General features: G+C 38.8%; 5 protein-coding genes across 9 annotated transcripts in view; 2 read left to right on the forward strand and 3 right to left on the reverse strand.

The window, feature by feature from the left end:
- RhoGEF2 (Rho guanine nucleotide exchange factor 2) overlaps positions 1-1,204 on the reverse strand; it is a 93,455-nt gene extending 92,251 nt beyond the window's left edge. The window contains exon 1 of the mRNA XM_013322925.1: positions 927-1,204. The gene's annotated coding sequence lies outside the window, so the exon portion shown is untranslated. The remainder of the gene's footprint in view (positions 1-926) is intronic.
- A 283-nt stretch (positions 1,205-1,487) lies between these two features.
- On the forward strand, positions 1,488-3,283 carry LOC106125682 (zinc finger protein 91). The gene is made up of 2 exons (XM_013322970.1): positions 1,488-1,932; positions 2,011-3,283. The coding sequence occupies exons 1-2, from the start codon at positions 1,741-1,743 to the stop codon at positions 3,214-3,216; spliced, it is 1,398 nt and encodes a 465-aa protein (XP_013178424.1). The 5' UTR covers positions 1,488-1,740; the 3' UTR covers positions 3,217-3,283.
- Positions 3,284-3,564: 281 nt separating this feature from the next.
- LOC106125780 (gastrula zinc finger protein XlCGF57.1) lies at positions 3,565-5,292 on the reverse strand. The gene is made up of 2 exons (XM_013323129.1): positions 5,004-5,292; positions 3,565-4,853 (listed from the first exon to the last, which is right to left on the reverse strand). The coding sequence occupies exons 1-2, from the start codon at positions 5,187-5,189 to the stop codon at positions 3,639-3,641; spliced, it is 1,401 nt and encodes a 466-aa protein (XP_013178583.1). The 5' UTR covers positions 5,190-5,292; the 3' UTR covers positions 3,565-3,638.
- Positions 5,293-5,621: 329 nt separating this feature from the next.
- Positions 5,622-10,011, forward strand: LOC106125779 (uncharacterized). Its single transcript, XM_013323128.1, has 2 exons — positions 5,622-5,792; positions 6,374-10,011. The coding sequence occupies exon 2, from the start codon at positions 6,374-6,376 to the stop codon at positions 9,971-9,973; it is 3,600 nt and encodes a 1,199-aa protein (XP_013178582.1). The 5' UTR covers positions 5,622-5,792; the 3' UTR covers positions 9,974-10,011.
- A 1,408-nt stretch (positions 10,012-11,419) lies between these two features.
- Opa1 (Opa1 mitochondrial dynamin like GTPase) lies at positions 11,420-20,042 on the reverse strand. 5 transcript variants are annotated; one of them, XM_013323186.1, is made up of 22 exons: positions 19,738-20,041; positions 19,164-19,386; positions 18,651-18,786; positions 17,930-18,034; positions 17,316-17,411; positions 16,949-17,100; positions 16,622-16,803; positions 16,441-16,551; positions 16,060-16,189; positions 15,868-15,966; positions 15,536-15,667; positions 15,252-15,397; positions 14,880-15,041; positions 14,609-14,802; positions 14,368-14,454; positions 13,888-14,102; positions 13,512-13,653; positions 12,993-13,206; positions 12,548-12,629; positions 12,198-12,332; positions 11,890-11,959; positions 11,420-11,799 (listed from the first exon to the last, which is right to left on the reverse strand). In XM_013323186.1, the coding sequence occupies exons 1-22, from the start codon at positions 19,764-19,766 to the stop codon at positions 11,735-11,737; spliced, it is 2,907 nt and encodes a 968-aa protein (XP_013178640.1). In that variant the 5' UTR covers positions 19,767-20,041; the 3' UTR covers positions 11,420-11,734. The 5 variants fall into 5 exon arrangements, with proteins under 5 accessions (XP_013178640.1, XP_013178639.1, XP_013178642.1 ...); XM_013323185.1 differs by having other exon boundaries at positions 17,930-18,070; XM_013323188.1 differs by lacking the exon at positions 17,930-18,034.
- Between the last annotated feature and the right edge of the window lie 98 nt (positions 20,043-20,140).

Here is a 20,140-nt window from a genome sequence, read left to right on the forward strand (position 1 = left end):
TTGTCAAGCTTAAAAACAATAAACAATTATTTCATTTATATACCCAATGATTCATACTTTTACTTATTACTAATATTATAAATGCAAAAGTTTAGATAGATGGATGGATGCTTGAGAAATCTTCAAAAGGCTGAGTGGATCTAGATGATATTTGGTATACATATAGAACATTGTCTGGAAGAAAACATAGGCTACTAATTATATTTTTATTCAATCAAGGAGGGAGTCGTGGGCGACAGCTAGTATTAAATAAAGTACAAATAAATAATGTAATTTATGAGTAATAGTGAGCAATGCATCATACAGATTAATTGTTATATACCAGAGCTATGGATAACTTACTGAGATGTATATTATATTTGTATACAGCACAATAAAAGTGAAAATATTAAATAAATAAACTTATTGCGATTGACCTCCTTTTGTATAAAAACTCTGTTCAAAGCAATTCTAACCTGCTCTATTTTCTCTGTGGACATATTTTGGAGACTGTGTAAACAAATCATGGCATACAAGTATTATATTTTCTAATAAATTCTGATAATATTCACTAATGATATCCGTATCGGACAAGGGGCTCAGCCTACGCGACGATTCATTCACGATCTCAACTTCAAAAAAGGGTCAAAGTTTAATTAAGCTAGGCGGACTCTACGACGGGCAGTCTGACAAACAAATATTTCGCAATAGGCTGCCACCAAAACATTACGCGGCACACTTTCCATCGTGGATTGGGAGTGACACAACTCGACATACCATAGAAACCGACTCGTTCGCGCTCGACCGTAAAAACAGCTAAAACTAGCGCGACGATTGTAACTGTCAAAACTTTGGCAAATCAAAAGTATTTACAAGCATCAAACTATTCAAAACTTGTAAAAAGCAGTGGCACAAACGTAGAGATGACAATATAGCTCTACACTTACCGAGTTCAAGTAAACATAAATCCAAAACTGAAGTCAGAGCGAAGTTTTTCTTAAAAACAAGGTACAAAACACTAAACTAACACAACTCTTTCACTGTATTAGTATTAGCACGGGATTAACACTCATGTAAAGAGACCATACACTGCCACTGATCACTGCTATGATTACGACACTGCCACTTTAATGTTTATTTACAACGATGACCGCTCAACATTACGCATATTTCACGGGACGTCTGTCGCTGTCCAACGAGTTTCGGCCATTTTGCTCTTTCTCGAGTGACAGTGGGAGGAAAAGAGACAGGTACAGTTTAGGTAAATGGTAACAATTGCATCCTGTGTTACTATAAGTCATTTTAACAAAATATTTTTCAAAATATTAAATCATAAAATTTTGCAAATCATGTTTGTAATAAATTTATATTCATAAGCTACTTTTATTCATTTTATTAATTTAATATCCTAGGCGAACTTAGGGAAACCTCTAAAGTCTGTAATTGTCTATTCGTTAAAAGTTAAACTTCATTTTCATGTTGACGTTTCACTTAATTATCAACGTTTAAAAAGTCGGTTTATGTTGTAAATTGGAATTGAATGACGAGGAAATATATTGTATAAAAGTTATATTTATTTAATTAATTTACGATTTCTTAATTTAATAAAACTCATTATTTTTTTTAATCATCAAGGCGAACGCCATTTTGTTCTGTCAACGCAACATTGAAGATAGAATTCTTGAACGAAAAAGTGCCAAAACCCGCGGTTATTTTAAGTTCCGATTTAATCAGTTTATTATAAACACAAAACTTCCTAAAATGATAGACGATATTTGTATAAATACTCTTGTGTCTAATGTCGTAGCAGAGAATCGTTTTAGTCACTGCAGGTTATGTCTGTGTCTGATTCAAGACCAATACGTACGTTTCACCGATAAAGTATCACTGGATCCTGAAAACGATATATTTCAACCACTTAATGAAGTTCTTATAAAATTATTTGGTAACAATGTAAGTGCTGCCCATTAAAATATATTGAATATCAAGCCAAACTTTCATGATTTAACAATGTCATTGTTGTTATTTTAGGTTTGCGATGAAGTTCCAGGGATTGATGCGGTGTGCACGTCTTGTGTGGACAAAGTTCTGGAAACTGCAAGATTCATGAAGCTATGCGAAAAGTCGACTAACTTGATAAACAAAGTATTCAACAATCTCTCCAAGGCATTAAATGTGGACATCGGTTCAAAAAAGGAAAACCAAACTCTGTACATAGTTGTTGAAGAAAATAATTCACAATTACTTTGGATGAAAAAAGAAGAAAAGCGGAGGAAAAAGAAGTATATAGAAAATGAATATTTTGATTGTAACAACTGTAATAAAATATTTGGGAGTTGCTTGGAATTTAAAGCTCATAACCTAGCTGTACATGATATTTTCACATGTGACAAGTGTTATGACACTTTCCTAAGTGACAATGAGCTTACAATACATGAGAGTACAGTACACAGGTACCAATGCCCTGATTGTTCCCAGTGCTTGTCATCTGAGACTGAATTTAATGAACATCATGAAAAAATCCACAGCATTGTGGTATGCCCAGAGTGTGGTAAAATTTGCCATGGCACGGATAAATTAAGAATACATGAACAAAAACATAGTCAAAAATTTTCGTGTCCTAAATGTAGTAAAAAGTATACAACTAGAGATTTTTACACAAAACATGTTAAACTTTGTGTCAAAGGTCTTATAGACCCTCACCCGACAAGGAATACTAGAAAAGACTACTCATGTGAGAAATGTGCCAAAGCGTATGGCACTCCGGGTGGCTTAAGAGTACACAATAGGTTTGTCCACGGCAATGCCAAGCCTCATATTTGTCATGAATGTGGCAAACAGTTTACTGCTCCTAGCTATTTAAAAATTCATATGATTAAACATACAGGTGAAAAAAACTTTGTATGTGACTTATGTGGAGGCAGATTTGTCTCTAAGGAGGCTTTATTATATCATACAAGGAGACACACTGGGGAGAAACCCTACAGCTGTAAAATTTGCAATGAAAGGTTTGTCAATTCCTCCTCAAGAGCAGAGCACATAAAGTTTAAGCATATAGGACCTACTTTGATGTGTGATATTTGTCCGAGAAAGTTTGTAACTCTACATTTCTTAAAGCAACATATAAGCAGGCATCATGATCCAACCAGCAAACTTTACTATGGTAGGAACATGATTCCTCCAAACATGCCCGGTGAACAGAATATGAGAACTTTTAAAGTTAATGCACGAAAATGACCTGTGTTTGGCTCTTCAATGTCATGTATAATCTGAATTAATAAGATATGTTGGCTTGATTTATCATTCATTTAAATGAAGAATAAAAAATAAAAAAGGTTTTTCTGAAACACCCTCCTTAGTCCTCAAGTGACAGTTTTCATTGTAGAAATTAAGTAATTCAAAGTACACAGTTGAACCTGAATAGTCAGAGTACTCTGTCCTGTTATTTATGAAATATAAAACAAGAGGTTATGCAAAGTTAAGATAGATATATTTTGTAAATTATGTGTAAGAAATAAATATCTATAAGATAATAGTAATTTTATTTTAACTTGTTTATTGAAGAAACTTTATCATAATGTCGCATTTTGGTTAATAAGTAAAAATATTTGAGGAGGTTAGTTATGAATAAAAGATGTAATTGCTTGCATTTTTTACTATTAATTTGAAAGTACTGAATACTGTTGCCCTCTATCAGCAACATAAAGTTTACTGTGTGGATTGGAATGCCTTTGTACATGTTTGCGTAGTTGATGGCTTGTAATGAATTTAACATGGCAGACTGGACACTCCTCTGTTGGCCCAATGTGTTTCCGTCTCTTGTGCTCCATCCTTCTTGAAGCAGATAAAAAGCTTTCATCGCACATATCACATGGGAAAGGCCGCTCGCCCGTGTGGAGCCGAATGTGATAGGTTAACGCAGCTTGTGTGACAAATTTACCACCACATTGCTCGCAACTAAAATTTCTTTCTTTCGTATGCTTAACTATGTGATTCTTTAGTCTGCTCACAGCATCAAATTTTTTATTGCACCAATTACAAGTTAGGACTTTGCCAAAACCATGGTCAGTTTTTAAATGAGTCCGTAAACCATTCTTCCGTACATAACCTTTATTGCAAATATCACAAAAAAAGCTTGGCTGTTTTTCTTTGCCATTGCCACATGCATTGAGGTGAAATTTGTAAGTGTCCTTGTTAAGAAAGTGTTTGTTGCAGTGCGAACATGTGTTCAGTTTGTGCTTGTCCATGTGAGATCTTAAAGCTTTCTTTGAAGGATATTCAATATAACACTGGCTACAAATGGCTGGGATATGGTATGCACTGTCATGGATTTTTAGCATTTTCTCCGTGCTGAACATTTTTGTGCATTTCGTACATTGTATCCTCTTTGGATAATGAATCCTTTCAGCATGTTCTTCCAACTGAATCTGTGATGAAAATACTTTTGGACACTTCTTACATGGGTATTTAAATTTTGTGTGGAGTCTCATGTGTCTGACAAGGAGCAGATTGGAGCTGAACCTCTCACCACACTCTTCGCAAATGGAATCAATGACTGCATCTTTGACCTTTTCATACCTTTGCCTGCTTTTCATGATTTCTTTTATTTTAAGCAACACCACCTTTTTGTTTTTTGATCTAAATCTCTTTCTACTTGTAAACATTATGTTCTCACTTTTGTTTATGATGAAATAAATACTTTGAGCATTATTACCAATTCCGTCGTATTGTGTGACACTTTTACTAAATTGATCTAGTAATTCATGCCAACCATTATTTGAAAATATAACAAGTTTTTGAAATAGATAACAATTTATGGTGTTTTCAGCGCAGGACGGACATAAAACTTGTGGCAAAAGTGCTTCTGTAGAAACCTGTAATGCAACAGAAATTAATTTAATAAAACATACGTATAAAAGTAATTTACCGGACAGCCTCTGCACTAATATTAACAGATACTACTTTACAATATCACATAATACATGTTACTATTTATATAAATGTTTACAAAGAAATGTACTCACACCAAGTTCACGGAACATTGTAACAAAAGTAACTGTTTCATCGTAATAAGATCTCTGAACTCTCACACAATCTTCTATGGAAACTTCGTCCTTATCTGTTGTTGCAAAACATAACCTACAAATATGTTCGCACTCCCCGCTGACAAATCTCAATACAGATTTTGCAATTCGATCGTAGAAATGCATGGTTCAGTATTTTTTAAAAACTATGCATTATTATATCGAGATTGTTTTTGTTGTGCTCAATATAAAATAAAGTTTGTTATGATTATCACAAATGACAAGAGTGACAGTTACAGATGACAGCTCTTTGACAGCTAGGCTGAGTTAAGGAACTTTTTCACTTTCACTTTTCTTTCTTTCAAGTGATCACAAGTGTCATGTGCGAGGTCAAGTTAATCTCCCATTAACAGTTAAACACTATAGTTTAACCACACGGGTTCTAACCCCAATAATTAATGTTCATTTTAAACTAATTGATCCTATTTGTGAAGTTACTTCCTATCTATAGAACGGATATCTACTCAACTCAACCCATTTTATTTTAAATCTTGAGTAAATATAAACAATCTCTATTTTCAAAAGCTTAATTTAAAATGACTTAGGTGGTATTTGGGTGGTATCTTCTAATTTGGTGGTAATGTTAATTTACACTGCAGATAGACTATCTGTGGGCAAATGAATCATAACTCCAATCACAGAGCAACAGAGCCCAAATTGATTTTTAATAGTGTTTGTATTTGTAGTTTTGGACGTCGGTCGTCGTAAGCAAAACATAACAAGACACAGGTTGGTTAATTTATATTAATAAAAAATTTAACGTTGTCATTTTTTGCCTCTGTAATGTTTGATAATGCTGCAAAAACTTATAATAATTAAAGTGATTATTGTAAACACACATTCTGCTTTGCGTTAGTCCTGTAAAATTGTAAAACTATAAATTATTATAGCAGCATAAATTTTTTTTTTGTAAGTACATTAAACAACGTCTGATTGAGAACTGAACGTGCTTTAATAATAAAAAGTATCATTAGATGCAATCATGATCTAAAAATAATTACACATTTTATTTGAGTCTAAATTTTTAGAGGCGCTAGTGCCGGGTGCAACAAGTATAAAACGTATTTATCTACGTGTTTATGTTAAAAATGTAGTACACAAAACAAGTTGCTACTCAGTATATCTTAAGAGGAGTTTTTATCAGAAATTGGCTGAGAAAAGAGCAGTGAATGTGACATTGTAATTTGGCGGAGACATAACTTCTATGACCATATTAGTAACTCCAATTCAAAATATATTTTATTGTGTTAACGCAAGCAAAGTACCTATTATTAGAATTTTAATTTTTTAAAGTTATGTATTGATTTCAGATGTCGTCGGCAATACCAATAATTCTCAAGGGAAACAATCTCGGCGAAAGGCATCGCCATTTTAACTCTCTGGTCCTGGGTGCTCATCAGCAGGGCACATGTCTGACGTTAATTCGCGACACGGCCGACGCCTCACGTCTCGACACACTCTTTCAAATCGAGCTCGCGTCCAAACATCGTAACGTAGATTACATTTTAAAAACTCTTCAACATGAGGACATGCTGTTTGTTAGTAGAGCGCTAAAGTGTTGTACTTGGCTCCTGGAATCTAATTATCAAGATGTGATCAATCCTGAATATTTAGAAGGCGAGGTGTACCCGTACATGATGACGCCTGCTGTCAACAAAATGAAGCAGTGGCTACATGTCCATCTAAAGGACGCGCGGAGGTGCCGTCAATTCTACCAGTACTATAGCTGCCACTACCACATCAAGATCAAATTTCTCAAGCACTGCGCTCCGGACTTCATCGAAGGCGAACTCCTTAATATCATGGAGCGCGTCACCCCCAAGCAGCTCAAGGTTATTTGTGAATATTGTCCGCGAGCGATCAAACTGTACTATGACAACCTCAGCAAGAACCCTCAAGCATACACAGCTTTTTTTAAGAAAGAGAAGGAGTATTTCGAATGTACTCAATACATTTTGCACTCGGAATCGGCTTCTTATTTCGAAATCTTGGAAAAGTATTATAATTACGACAGTTTAGGCTCGCTGTCGCCGACCATCACAAAGTGCATCGTAAAGCGACACAAGCAAAGAGTCCTGCACAAGCCGGAGCTTTACGCGGCCTGGCTGCTCGACAAAACCACTTTGGCCAAACATCTCCGCGCGAACGAAAACAAACATATAGTCCTGAGGCTGGCGCGTGCAGAATACCTCAATAATTACTTCTCTTACAAATTTGTGGAACCTTTTATAAAAAGATTGAAATTTGACGAGAGAGCAGCTTTCAAAAAGAAAGTTTTCATTGATAAAAATGTAGGTAACAAAGTAGCGAAAAACCCCTATCCCAAATTCTCGTGGCCGGAACTCGAGGACACGGCCATCATCTTTGACGATAAGGAGCGCGATCCCGAAGACTTTAAATTCTTTGAAATTAAAAAATACACTCGTCGCATCAAAAAGAGAAAAGGCAACCATGTTCAATCGTCCGTCATGTACTCGGATTGTTGCAAGATGGACACATACCGGATTAGGACACCGCTCGACCAGCTTTTCGACAGATATCGATTCTTCAATTTCGAGCGAACGATGTTCGAGCTTCGGAAGAAAGTTGCCGCGGAGAGCTCCGTACAAAACCGACAGTTCATGATGCTCGTGCTGGTCAGCAAATGTGGAGACAATATGGAGCATGTGGGGAAACTGGTTCGCTTTCTGGTAGATCGGCACCACAATGAGTCTAGCAATTTGCGCGCGGCCGTCGTCCGCAGTTTAGTGAAGCGCGCGCGCGCCTGGCGCCTCCCTGCTGTCCCCTGGCGCTTGCTGCTCTACTTCGGGCGCGACTTGGGTCTCGATGGAGCTTCACCCTTGATTTGTAAAGAAGGTATGCACGCGTTAGTGCTGCGCACCTTGCTCTTGGGCAAGGAGTGCGTTTCGTGTCTCCGCGAGGCCTTCTTGAATAATTTCTCCTCTCTGACCGAGTACAAACTAAACGCGGTAGAAAAACGCATAATCGGGGTACGTTTGCCCGCGCTCCTACTGCAAGCTGCGACGGCCGACTCAGGTTCAGGTCTCGATCGGTTCCAACTTCTGCTCGATGTCCTATCATCACTAAATAAAAAGCTGTCGAAGTGTCCGGGCGTTGTGGAGGCCCTCACGGAAGCCGTGCGCTGCCATCCCTCCACTGCCGAGGGTCTGCTACGGCGCATGTACGAGGAGCGCGTAGCTCGCCGCGAACTGCTTTGCGAGAATTTCGCTTTATTTCAAACGAACGAATCATACGTGAACGTTCTGCGCCACGACGCGTTGCTTCTCAAATCAACGAAAGAATTTGAGGACTGCCTGAAAAAGCGCTCGTGTAATTACGACGGTTTTCTCAGGAAACTGGCTTTGTACTTCGGAGAGGATGGTGGACTGGCGGCGACGTATATCGCAGCGATCGTGAGAGTAATGGAGAGCGAGCCACACGTGGAACTTGCGCGACCCCTGGCTATGCTGCGGGCTGATCTCCGTCCCATCATTAGCGAATATATGAAAGAACCAAAGGGAAGTATTAAGAGGCGGCTCGCGTCGGCACTACAGGCTAATTTCCACCTTAGTGGCGTCGTAGACTTGGAAGCGACCCCGTGGCGAGCGCTCGGCGCTAAAGCGGTCGCGAACAGATTGTTGTCTTGCAAAGCTGTCGACGTCGACAAGTACATAGCGCGATCGCTGGAGTGGCGGCGTACGTTGAAAATCGCCCTACTCCTGGCGGAGCGTTGCGGTCGAGCTGCAGAAGTTTACAAGATAGTGGTCGGAGAGCGGGCCGGGGCCACGCTGCGCGCCGCACTCTCCTACTTAAAAAGAAACGAAAGTGACGACTTGAAGGCGGCCGTATGGCGCGCGGTGTCGCCGGCATTGGGGTCTCTGGATTTGACAGGGGAGCCGCGAAGCTTCCTGTGTCACGAGCTGCAGAACGCCGATTATGTGCCGGCGAACATACAGGCCGAGTACTGGGTCGCCGTGTTCGGCGCTCTACAGAAAGTATCACAAAAGAAGACGCTGCCCGTTCTGTGCAGACTCGAGAATATGCTTTCCGAAGTAAACAGTAATCTCGTTAAGAAGGTGATCGAAGACTTTCTCGGGGAGTTTAAGAGCGTGAGAAACGTATCGTCTTATAATTGGCACTTTCTCACATGGACTCTTATGAAAGTCCGCATCGTGGGCAAGTACCTGCTGCTCGGTGAGGGCGAGGAGCAAGCCGCCAGAATGGACGACGTGTGGGCGCCGTTCCGGGACTGCTTGACTGTTCTGGTACGGAGGGACGCTAAGGATTCGTCCCAATATTTGGATGAATTCGTTACCTCATTAAAATATAACAGAGCGTTCTTTGATCCGAGGCTTTCGTGCTGGCCCGTGCTCGAGAGGATCGTCGCAGATCTGCGGACATTTCTGCCGATGGAGGAGAATATCAAAACATTTGTGCTGCTGCACGCGACAATGTTGTATTACAAATCTATTCAGTATTGTGTTGAGCAGTTTCCGGAGAAATTCGAGAACGTGAGGTCGAAACAAATAGAGGGAGCGACTGCTGTGGGTAAACACTTCGGCAAATACGTTGGTAAAGAACTAGGACAACTGGTGTCTAGATATTTCGATTCCATTACGATATTATATCAAAAGAATTTGACGATATTCTTCAAAGATCAGTTTCCCCTCAACGAGAGCAGGAATAAATTTGTGAGCGCATTTATCGGAGGTCTGCTGGAGACGGGAGAGGTTGAGGCTCTGCTGCTGGCAGAGTACCTGCTGGACGAGGAGGGCGCGAACATATCGGAGCCAGAGAGAATGGATCTTGTAAACGTATTGAAAAGTTCACAAAATGATGAAGTGAAATTCTTTTTACACGGTTTTTTGTTTTCTGGCAAAGCAGATAAGGTTTGTTTCACTTGTCGATAATTTGATTATGTCCATAAATATATATTTTTGTTTACTTACATGTGTTTTATTTATTTTACTGTTGAAATCACTTTCTGACGTACTTTTTTACACAAATCGTTGACTTTTATCATGAGTATCCACATGCAAAACACGCGTACAAAAACACAATTTTTCACGTAGGTAAGGGCCGCGCACCTCCGATTGAGTAACAGATTTCTATAATATAATTCTGTAAAATTAGTGTACCTACATTTAATTTAAAAAAAATATAGATAACAGTGTTTGAAATGTCACAATAATGTAACCGGAGTGGTTATAGTTAGTGCACGCGCAACGCACCGTTAATGATAACATTTTTTCTTAGTTTCTTCGTATCAGTGAAATATCTATAGAGATTTTTTTTTAAATTAAATTGAAATAAAAACTCAATAGATGTTTGTAAAATTTTTATATTTTATATAAATATAACTTAGATCAAGCCATTCAGATAAACAAGAAAATAAACTATCATATCAATAATGTGACCAGTTTGACGCGACGTTACATCCTCACACAACACACACATATATACCTCACGATATATGTTTTACATAAACACATTACATGCATACACATTTATTAACTTAACTTGTTTAAGTGCGTTTCTGAACGCAAAACTCCCGTTTAAAAGATATTGTTAACTTTTGTCAAAAATAATGACGGTAACAATATGTTTTATACAGATTTATTCTCAGAAAACAACAGTTTGTTATAACAGTGAATATAACTACAAATTATAAGTATACAGTTAAAGAAATTAATTTGATTACCACATCGAATCTAATATCTTACAGCAAATTGTCACCATAAGAGATACAATGTACTTGTATAGTCAAACAAGGATTTCAGAATTGATGAGAGGCGCTGCTATCGTGTTCTGTCAGAATGACATCCAAAACAAAAGTGACATGACAGATGCAGTACAATCTTGTGACATTTATTGACGTTGAGATGAGGGGCGCTAGTGAGCTGTCATAGTTAAGTTTGACATAACTCACTATTCCAGATATTCTTGTCGTTCTATATGTATGTTGCTGTGACAAACTTATAACCTAATTGTATCGTAATAAATTACAATTTCATCAAAATGGATAGTAAATTAACGTCCTCGACTATATTAAATTTTTAATTCATGGTATATTTAATTATTTGTAAATAATTTTAGTAATATTGTCAATAAGTAAATCTAATACTGAATAATAAAAAAATCTTGAATATTGTATAGATATCGTTTCATGACAACATGTAAAGAAATAATTTTGGATTATACAAAAAATGGCGAGTGTTACTATTAAATACATACTGAAAATAATTTAAATATAAAACTCATGGTTCAATAAACTAAAATAATCCTAATAGTTTAAAAATTAACTAAAATAAGAAACACAAAAATATTGAAATGAAAAAAATGTCTACATATTTCATTGGTACAATTTAATTAGAAATCTATGTAATCATTTTATATATAAAATATATAGAAATAATTTATTTTAGTAGAAAACATCTCAATACAGAACTTCATTGTACTGACACTTATATACATATAGTCATCTCTTTCACTCTGTTTAACAAAACAGAGATGACTATACAATGAGGTACCTTGTAATAAATGTTCACATCAGTGGAATTCTACGTTAAACTGTATGTATGTATGTGTGTGTGTGAGAGAGTGTATGAGAGGAGAGGTGTTTGTATCGCGCAGGTCATCAATACATCATACAACTACATATATACAAGTGACTACTTCTCTTTGTTCAGAGCCTCGATGAATTCTTCTAACTTCTCCTGCACCTGTCTCACTCGCTCTGAAAATTATAATTAACAATGTTAAATGTATTCAAATAATTCACAGAATATATTGTTATCTTTAAGAAACACATTGAATATATACTCACTGAGTTCCTCAGCCAGCTCCACTCGTCTGCCGGACAACAGTTTCTGCTTCAGCTCTGGATCTCCCGCCATCTGACAATATCGTAGTCATCATCAATATACCTCGCAATAGTTTACAAATGTAATATACAATTGATAATAATCATTTTTATTTCATCAAATCGACTAAAAATATTTATTCGCAAAACTACGTCAACAGATGGCGCTGTTATGATTACTCCACACATTTGATTTTTAAACGTATTCAATGACTTTAGTATAAAAGCTGGATATTTGTCCAGTATGTGTGTGTGTTGTGCGCATTGTATACCTCGTCGAGTACTTCTCTGAGGTCCCTGTCGAGCCTGGCGGCCTCGCGGTTGCCGATCTGCTGACGCAGCGCATTGGCCGTCGTCCGCAATGTGGCCGACACGCGCCAGAACATCACCACCTCGCAGCACTCCTTCTGAAAATGACAGAAACACGTATATTTAACAAAACTGGACATCATCATCTTTGGTTTCCGTCCTCCAGTATCTATGCGTCATCTCAATCTCATCTACAAACTCTTGGTCTGTACTCTAAAACTTGTGGTCAGGAGGAAATATTGTCGGAGTATTTATATCTCATTGTACGTCGCTATAAATATAATAAAATTGTAGTAATATGAATAATACAGACCCCTGTGCCGTTCTGTTGACTGTATAAATAGAAGCTCTTCTTACAATCACGTGCTCGCGTCTGCGCACGCTCCAGGAAATGTCTGAAACATATTACAATATATAATAAATGGATAAATGGATGGATGTTTGTTATAAGATATCTTCGTAACATCCCGACGGATCTTGATGAAATTTGGGATAAATATAGAACACAGTCTGGAAGAATACATAGGCTACTAATTTAGTTTTTATTTAATTCAGAACAGACCGAGTCCCGTGCGACAGCTAGTATTTTATATAAATACAGATGAATTAATTTATTCAAATTACCAAAATACGCGGTAAAGCGCCCTCTTTTGTTAGAATCTATGAATACTCTGCTATCTATAAAAACTTCTAACGTTTACCAATGTTTTGAACCTTCATTAACATATTTATACCGTTATTATGTTATTTAAACTCACTTTAGATATACAGGTTTCCATGTCTCACGTATATAATCATTATCAACTTCAACACCGCGGCGACGCAGGTTGTCCCTCACAGCGACCACCTCGTCGTGCGCTAGAGTGGGCCGGCTCGAGCCCAACCGCTCCAGCTCCGCGCGCACCTCGCCGCGACGCTTCTGCTCTTCTGAAGTCGACTGCCAATACAGCCACTTCTCACGGAGACCAGGTCCTGGACACGGCATTTTATTTAGAATGACTGCTGATAGATGGCGCAGTTACAATAGTGTCTTTATCTCCACTAGATGGCGCTTTAACTAAATTGCCTAGAATGTCATTAAATCCCAATAGATGGCGCTGCTTTCAATTTAATTTATTTTAATTGAAACTATCAAAACTATTTCAAAATTTAATTCTCTTCAAATAATCTAAAAATAAACTAATTATTAATTTCTCCAAGGTAGATATTAGTTAAGGTAGATACTTTTCTTTACCTGAAGATTTGAAAATTGATATTGATATGTAAAATTGTGAAACCTGTAAGTGATTTCAATTCTTCATCGACAGCACTGAGCTTCTCCTTCAATGCTGTCTCCATGAGTGATACAGCAGCGTCCCAGTCTGCGCGCGATGCCACGCACCGGTCTTGTAGCGCGTTCAGCTGCAGCACGCGCAACACCTGCACCAAAACAATACTAGATATTATAGAATTTTATAAATCATACATGGATGTCGCCAGAGAGGGGCAAAGACAGGGCAGATATCAATTGCCTAGAGAAAAAAATACTTGAAAGAAAACCATATTAATGGTAGCTGCCGCCTAGGACTAGCCTCGGTCATCCGTCGGTAAGATAATTCATGAAATCATATAGGACTTTGATTGTAGTCTGGTTTATGAAAATATGTAACTCACGTCCTGCGCGCGCTCCTCCCATGTGTGCCGCCTAAGGGCCTCCTCCACCGCCTCTTTCTTGACGGGTTCATACACGGGGTCTGAGTCCTGCGCACGCGCCATTAGAGCGGAGAATTCCTCGCGCAGCGCCTCTCGCCCCGCCAACACTGACTGTGTGGGCAGCTCGCGCTCCGCCCACTCGCGCAACTTTATGTCCACCACGGTGTTGAACTTGTCTACAACATAGATGGCGCTTATTTATATAAGTGTTCAACTTGTCTGACCGATAGATGGCAGTTAATACATCATTGACTAGTGACGTCACTAAATCTCGTTTATTACATTTTATAACCCAATTACGTCTTTATGCGATCAAATTCGTTTAAGGGTGGTCCTTAGTGTGGGTTGAATATGTTGAATCCAGACTAAGGAACTTCCTTAGTGGCCAATTAATTACTGATGCACTAAAATATGAATACTTTTATTAGTAAAATGTCTTACTAAAGTCGAAATCGTACGGGTCGACTTCGGCGAGCATGACGTCACCGGCAGCTTTGTGTTTGTACTTCACCTGCATCACGGGGAGCGCTGGACAGGGAACAGGACAGACATGGGAAAGATATGGGGGTTACTATATAAAGTGAAAGGAGTCTTTGGCAGGGTATTGGAATTGGGATACTATCTAGTTATATTTAGTTTGTCTATGGATGAAATAATTTCTATCATGTATATATGTACGCACCGACGTCGTCATGCGCCTGCGCAGCTGCGGGCAGGTATATGCCTGCGAAGACGCGGTCCTTGGCGGCGGACCAGAGCGCGTCCTGCAGCCGGCGCTCCCAGGCGGCCGCCGCCACCGCCGACACCTCCGCAGACTGGTCCAGCAGCTCGGCGCGCGCACGCTCGAACAGCTCGTCCCGGTCCAGCTCGCGCTGTCTACACGTCGTTTGAATATGACCATGTTTCAAGTGAATTGATTCGACTCGTATTGTTACGTAGATTATGAGAGATACCTGGGGAATGTATTCTTCCACTCAGTCTCGAGGTTGAAGCGCATAGCTTTGAACGCGTCCGCCTGCTGCTCCACTGTTGCCCTCACCATGCGCCAGAAGCACTCCGCCACCGCCAGCGACAGGTTGCGCGTCGTCACCTGGGATGGTGTCACCAGGCCGTCCCTGTACAACACGGTTATATACACACCACTCTGACGTACGAGAGCAGACAGGGAATATGAATAGGCATGATTATGGAATTTATTTTTTAATATTAAAATATTATTTTTATTAGAATTATTCTAATGTTACGTATCTACAATAAACCATAGTGACCAATTGGGCACTCTTATTCTCTAAGTATTTATAATAATTGTAATTATTAACACTTACTTGAAGAGTTTGGATGATCGGAAGAACCTCTCCTCGTACTCTCGTATGCTCTGTATGGAATCGTCCTTGCGGCTGCGACCCGTCACCACCGCGTAGTAACCTAGGGCTTTCATCGGGAACAACTTGCCTTCTAGGATGCGACGGATCTACAACAAATGTACATGTTAACTCTGCCTACACCTTTTCACTAACAAAGTTAACCGCGCGTGTTATTTCCACTGGAGTGGTTGCGCAATAAATCACTCAGTGGAAAGAGGGTTTAACTGTGAGATATGGGAACTCACTCTGTTAGGGTTGGCGAGGTTCTCCTCAGCCAGGTCGACCTTGGTGAGGACGAATATGGTCCTCTTGCCCTGAGGGTCGCAGGAGGACACCAGGTCCGTCACATTGCTGCGCTCCGCGTCCACTGATCCATCCTGCAACGTATATACTATATAAGCTCGCATTTTTTTTTCAACACTAGTTGTCGCCTGCGACGCAGCCCGCGCCGAATTAAAAAGAACATAATAGCCTATGTGTTCTTGCAGTCACTATATGCTGTTCCCAATGAAGTGTTAAATGTTTAATTTACTTATTATACGTCGTTAATTTAGACTGTTTTATATTAATATGGAACCTGTATGCAGAGTATGATGGCATTGGGGTTGTCCATGTAGGTCCTCGTCATCTGCTTGATGGCGTCCCGCGTGTCCGCCGCCATGTCCACTGTCTGCGTCTGTTACACACACACACAATGAGAGATATGAAGAAGGAGAAGAGCAGAAGAGCAGAAGAGCAGGAGAGTGACAGTATGTGAGTGTGCACTGACAGAGATGACGCCGGGCAGGTCGACGAGCACCATGCGCGGCAGGCCGGGCCCGCGCACCGACATGGCGATCACGTCACTGGACACGGTGCGTCCGCCGCGCACACTGTTGCGCATGCGCAGCTCCACCTCCCTGCACAACACATTGCACACTAATATTAACACTAAATCTATCACCAATCATTAACATAAACCTTATTTTTGACACACTAATGTTTCAACTGTCAAACGAAAGAGGGCGCTATTTTTAAGGTAGTTTCAACGTCGTTCAGTAAAGGTATTTATATCACCGACTTTCGAAATTAAATAAATCTTTAAAAATATCGCAATACTAGTTTCTTCAGTTATGCAATAAATAAATGTGTACAAGGAAGTGCGACATACTTGCGTAAATCTGCCAGATCTGATTCCTTGTTGAGGTCAAACTCTCTGGAGGAGTCGCGGAACTGCGCCACGTGGTACGGACCCTCTGACAATGTCACTTTTACTGGAGCTCTAAAATAAATCACAATTCATTTTTAAATTGTCAATTAAAATTCAAAATAGATGTTTATATAAAGTATACCTAGTACACATCTCGCCCGCGCCCCTGGGGAATATCCTGGCCTGCGCGATCATCTCCAGCACTGAGGTCTTCCCTGCAGACTGGTCTCCCACCACCACGACACGCGGCAGTCTGCCGGCCTCGCCCGACTCCCAGCCTGACAGCTCGTCCAGCACCGCTGAGTACATGTCTATCAGAGACCGCTGCAACATGCATACACTGATTACTGCACTTCTTCACAAAACAAAATTCTTTCCGGCAAGTAATCAGTGTGCTTTACTGGATAAACATCAAAGATTGGATATACCGATCAGATTAGATATTCCTGAAGCTTCTTCAACTTCTTACCTTCAATTTCCTGGGAGGAGGCTGGCGGCCCTGCCGCAGCAGCATGTTCTGCTGGCGCAGCTCCCTGTTCTCCTGCTCCAGACGCTGCAGCTCTCGCTGGTAACGCGCCTGTAGCGCCAGCACCTCCTCCTGCAGCGCGTGCACTCGCTTCTCTGTATAAACACATGGAAATAACAACTACTTAACTACCACAAGTCGATTTCAAAATCCGCCTCCGGGTAAGGTCGTTTCTGAGATTAACGCGTACAACCTCACAGATATCACGACAAACAGAACAAAGTTGTACAACCTAGACAAAGACCTCCAGTGATAGTTTCCATATACAATTTGCATCTAAAACAGCTGCAGAATAATTAAAAATATATACCATAAGCTGCCGTGTCTTCAGCAGAGCCTCTCGCGGGTATGGAACTGGGCACAGGTCTGCTCTGCAGATTGTTCTGTATCTTCTGTGGTGCCGGCTCTATAACAATTTAATGATATTTGTTACTTTTATATATTACATAAGAATAAATTACGATAATACAACCAGATAATGTGATCAATAAATTATTTATTTGTCATCAGATTAGGGAATAACAAATAACATAATTATTATGAAAAATATTACATATTTATTAACATTAATTACTATTTTAACTATTGTTCATTTATCTGCACTAGCAAACAAAATAAAAGCATAAGAATAAATAATAACAAAATGCACAAAGCAAAACACAAAAAACTAAAACTATTGTACATTTAAATAGCGATATGAAAAACTATTAAAATAGAACAAAATAAATTTTAAAACAAACTCAAACGCTGTGCAATAGAATTGTAAGTAGACAGAAATAAAGAAACAAGTGAAACAAGCAAAGGTGTGTTATGTGACCACTTTCCATCAACATTCATAAACTCACTCAAGCAACTTACATACTGTACTGTATGTGGTATTTGTGTAGTGAATGTTCCTGGAGCAACATCACACAGTGTACTGACCGGTGTTGTTGGCAGCAGCTGCGGCGACCGCGTCCTCGTAGCGCTGCGCCAGCCAGGCCCGCAGCTCGGCCGCGCGCTCCACGCCCGCCTCGCGCAGCCTCGGATCTGCGGCCAGCGTCAGCGTCAGCGTCAGCTCGCGACCTAGCGCGCACACACCCTTACACCGTGCTTACACACACGCTAATCATCTATTACTACTATGACCATCTCTAACCTATAATTCCCATGTTAAACATTTCTAAGTTTGCCTTTGGGTTTAACAAATGCATCACATACATTCCACATAACGTAATTATCCACAATAAACAACAAATATTATAGTTTTTAAATTTTAGAAAAGAAATATATAGATTAAAAAGTGACCTCCAGCATAGCAGCTTATAAGTCTACAAAACTTCAGACATAGCATGACAAGATGAGAAATCTTGACATCATATTTTGCTGCTGAATTTTTATTCAGTCACCTAATGCCTGGTAAACATTCTGCTTTGCTCACATATTGAAATAATATATAAGAACGAAACAACATAGAGAAAAAAGATAAAAATAATAGAACAGAATACATTGAAAAATTGTGCAGTCGTAATTAACCAAATTATTAACATATAATATAATTAACTAAATATTTAACTACAACATGAAATAAACAACATATATATCTATTTTACAAACCAATACTATTTAACTAAACATAACAAAATAAGTCAATTTTACACCTTACCTATTTGAAATTGATCACTAATTCGATCTTTAGCATCGAGTAATGTCGTTGTAAATCGGTTCCATTGATCATTATCAGGAAGAAGATCATTCAACCAGCCCATATCGGGAAGACCATCTTTCCATTCTGAATATTTCTGAAAGGTAACACTCCAAATTTCTATTTTATACATACAAAAAAAATATATATGTAGCTCACGGGTTATGCACTTGAATTGTAATCTACTAGTCTTGGTTCAAACCAAATTGTAGTCAATTCATAATTGTCATCATCAGCTCACTATACGTCCCCACCGAGGGGCACGGAGCCTACCCTAAGTTGAGGGTGATTAGGCCATAGTCAACCACGCTGGCCAAGTGTGGGTTGGTTGACTTCACACATATCTTAATTCATAATTGTACATGGTGAATATTTAAAATTTCCTATATATGTTTGTTCGACATTGTTATAATGTAGGAATACATACATAGATTACAAATTGAAAAACTTTTAAAAGTAGTTAATATATTTAACCTTATTTAATGTCATCCCTCCACCCACTGCCCCTCCCAATACAAGGTATCTGATCTTCAGAACTCCTCGCACAGCTCTGGCAATCAGCATACCATACTTCCGTCTTGGAATATGAATTGGATCAATAGGTTTATACAACAGCATGCTCTTTCCAGTCCATATTGAGAAGGCAACAGCCCGTTTGTCAAAACATGACCAAGCTGTTGATTTTTTTAGGGATGATCTGTAATGAACCAAAGATTAGTTATTAAATTACATTAATATTAAGTTACAGGCATAGGGCACATATTCCAATTATGTTCCTCTACATTCTTACATCACTTAATAATTTATTTTGTATAATAAAAGAGTTGGATTTCAGAGACGATTGAGTCAAACCATGTTTACAGTATTTGGATACTAATATAGCCTCAAATTTCAAGTCTGTGTTGAATAGCGTTCTATTACTTCCATAAACAAATAAGGTATTTTATAGAATAAATATTTAATAGGATATTATGACCAATTTCTACTTAAAGTGAGTAAAGATCATCAACTCAAGGTTTACAAGATTTGTATTAAGATGAACATTTACCTGAGGCGATTATGTAGTATTCTCGACATTATGAATATTAAACTTTCTGTAGCTGTAAATACTTGATGGAGTAGTTATATCTTAAAACATAATAACCAATAGGTTTTATAAAATATTTTTATTTCATAACCTCCACCGGCGTAAACAAATAGAAATCACATAAATAGTTCTATAACTATTAATTATAAGCGAATGTATATGAATATGTTTTTATCGAAATATAGTTACACAATCAACTAAAGAATTAATGTAAGTCACTTCATATTTTGAAAATTTGACAGGTTTCGGGCTGCAAATACATAGGCCTTTTTCAATTTTGTGTGCAAACGTTTCGTTTTACCGTAAATTACCAAATGTCGGAATGAGTTTGAATGCTCACTATTTTGTAAAAAGCATATTTTCT

Source organism: Papilio xuthus, unplaced genomic scaffold, assembly GCF_000836235.2.
Source record: "Papilio xuthus unplaced genomic scaffold, Pxut_1.1 DF825783.1, whole genome shotgun sequence".
NCBI lineage: Eukaryota > Metazoa > Arthropoda > Insecta > Lepidoptera > Papilionidae > Papilio > Papilio xuthus.

Excerpts from the sequence above, each read along its gene's own strand:
- LOC106125779 (XM_013323128.1), top strand. The coding sequence starts at position 6,374 with ATGTCGTCGGCAATACCAATAATTCTCAAGGGAAACAATCTCGGCGAA.
- LOC106125780 (XM_013323129.1), bottom strand. The coding sequence starts at position 5,189 with ATGCATTTCTACGATCGAATTGCAAAATCTGTATTGAGATTTGTCAGC. Across the intron at positions 4,854-5,003 it reads CAATGTTCCGTGAACTTGGT|GTTTCTACAGAAGCACTTTT; the intron begins GTGAGTACATTT and ends GTTGCATTACAG.
- LOC106125682 (XM_013322970.1), top strand. The coding sequence starts at position 1,741 with ATGATAGACGATATTTGTATAAATACTCTTGTGTCTAATGTCGTAGCA. Across the intron at positions 1,933-2,010 it reads TAAAATTATTTGGTAACAAT|GTTTGCGATGAAGTTCCAGG; the intron begins GTAAGTGCTGCC and ends TTGTTATTTTAG.
- Opa1 (XM_013323185.1), bottom strand. The coding sequence starts at position 19,766 with ATGTCGAGAATACTACATAATCGCCTCAG. Across the intron at positions 14,103-14,367 it reads CCCGTACGATTTCGACTTTA|ACAAGTTCAACACCGTGGTG; the intron begins GTAAGACATTTT and ends TCTATGTTGTAG. Across the intron at positions 13,207-13,511 it reads AGAATTGAAATCACTTACAG|GACCTGGTCTCCGTGAGAAG; the intron begins GTTTCACAATTT and ends TGCCGTGTCCAG.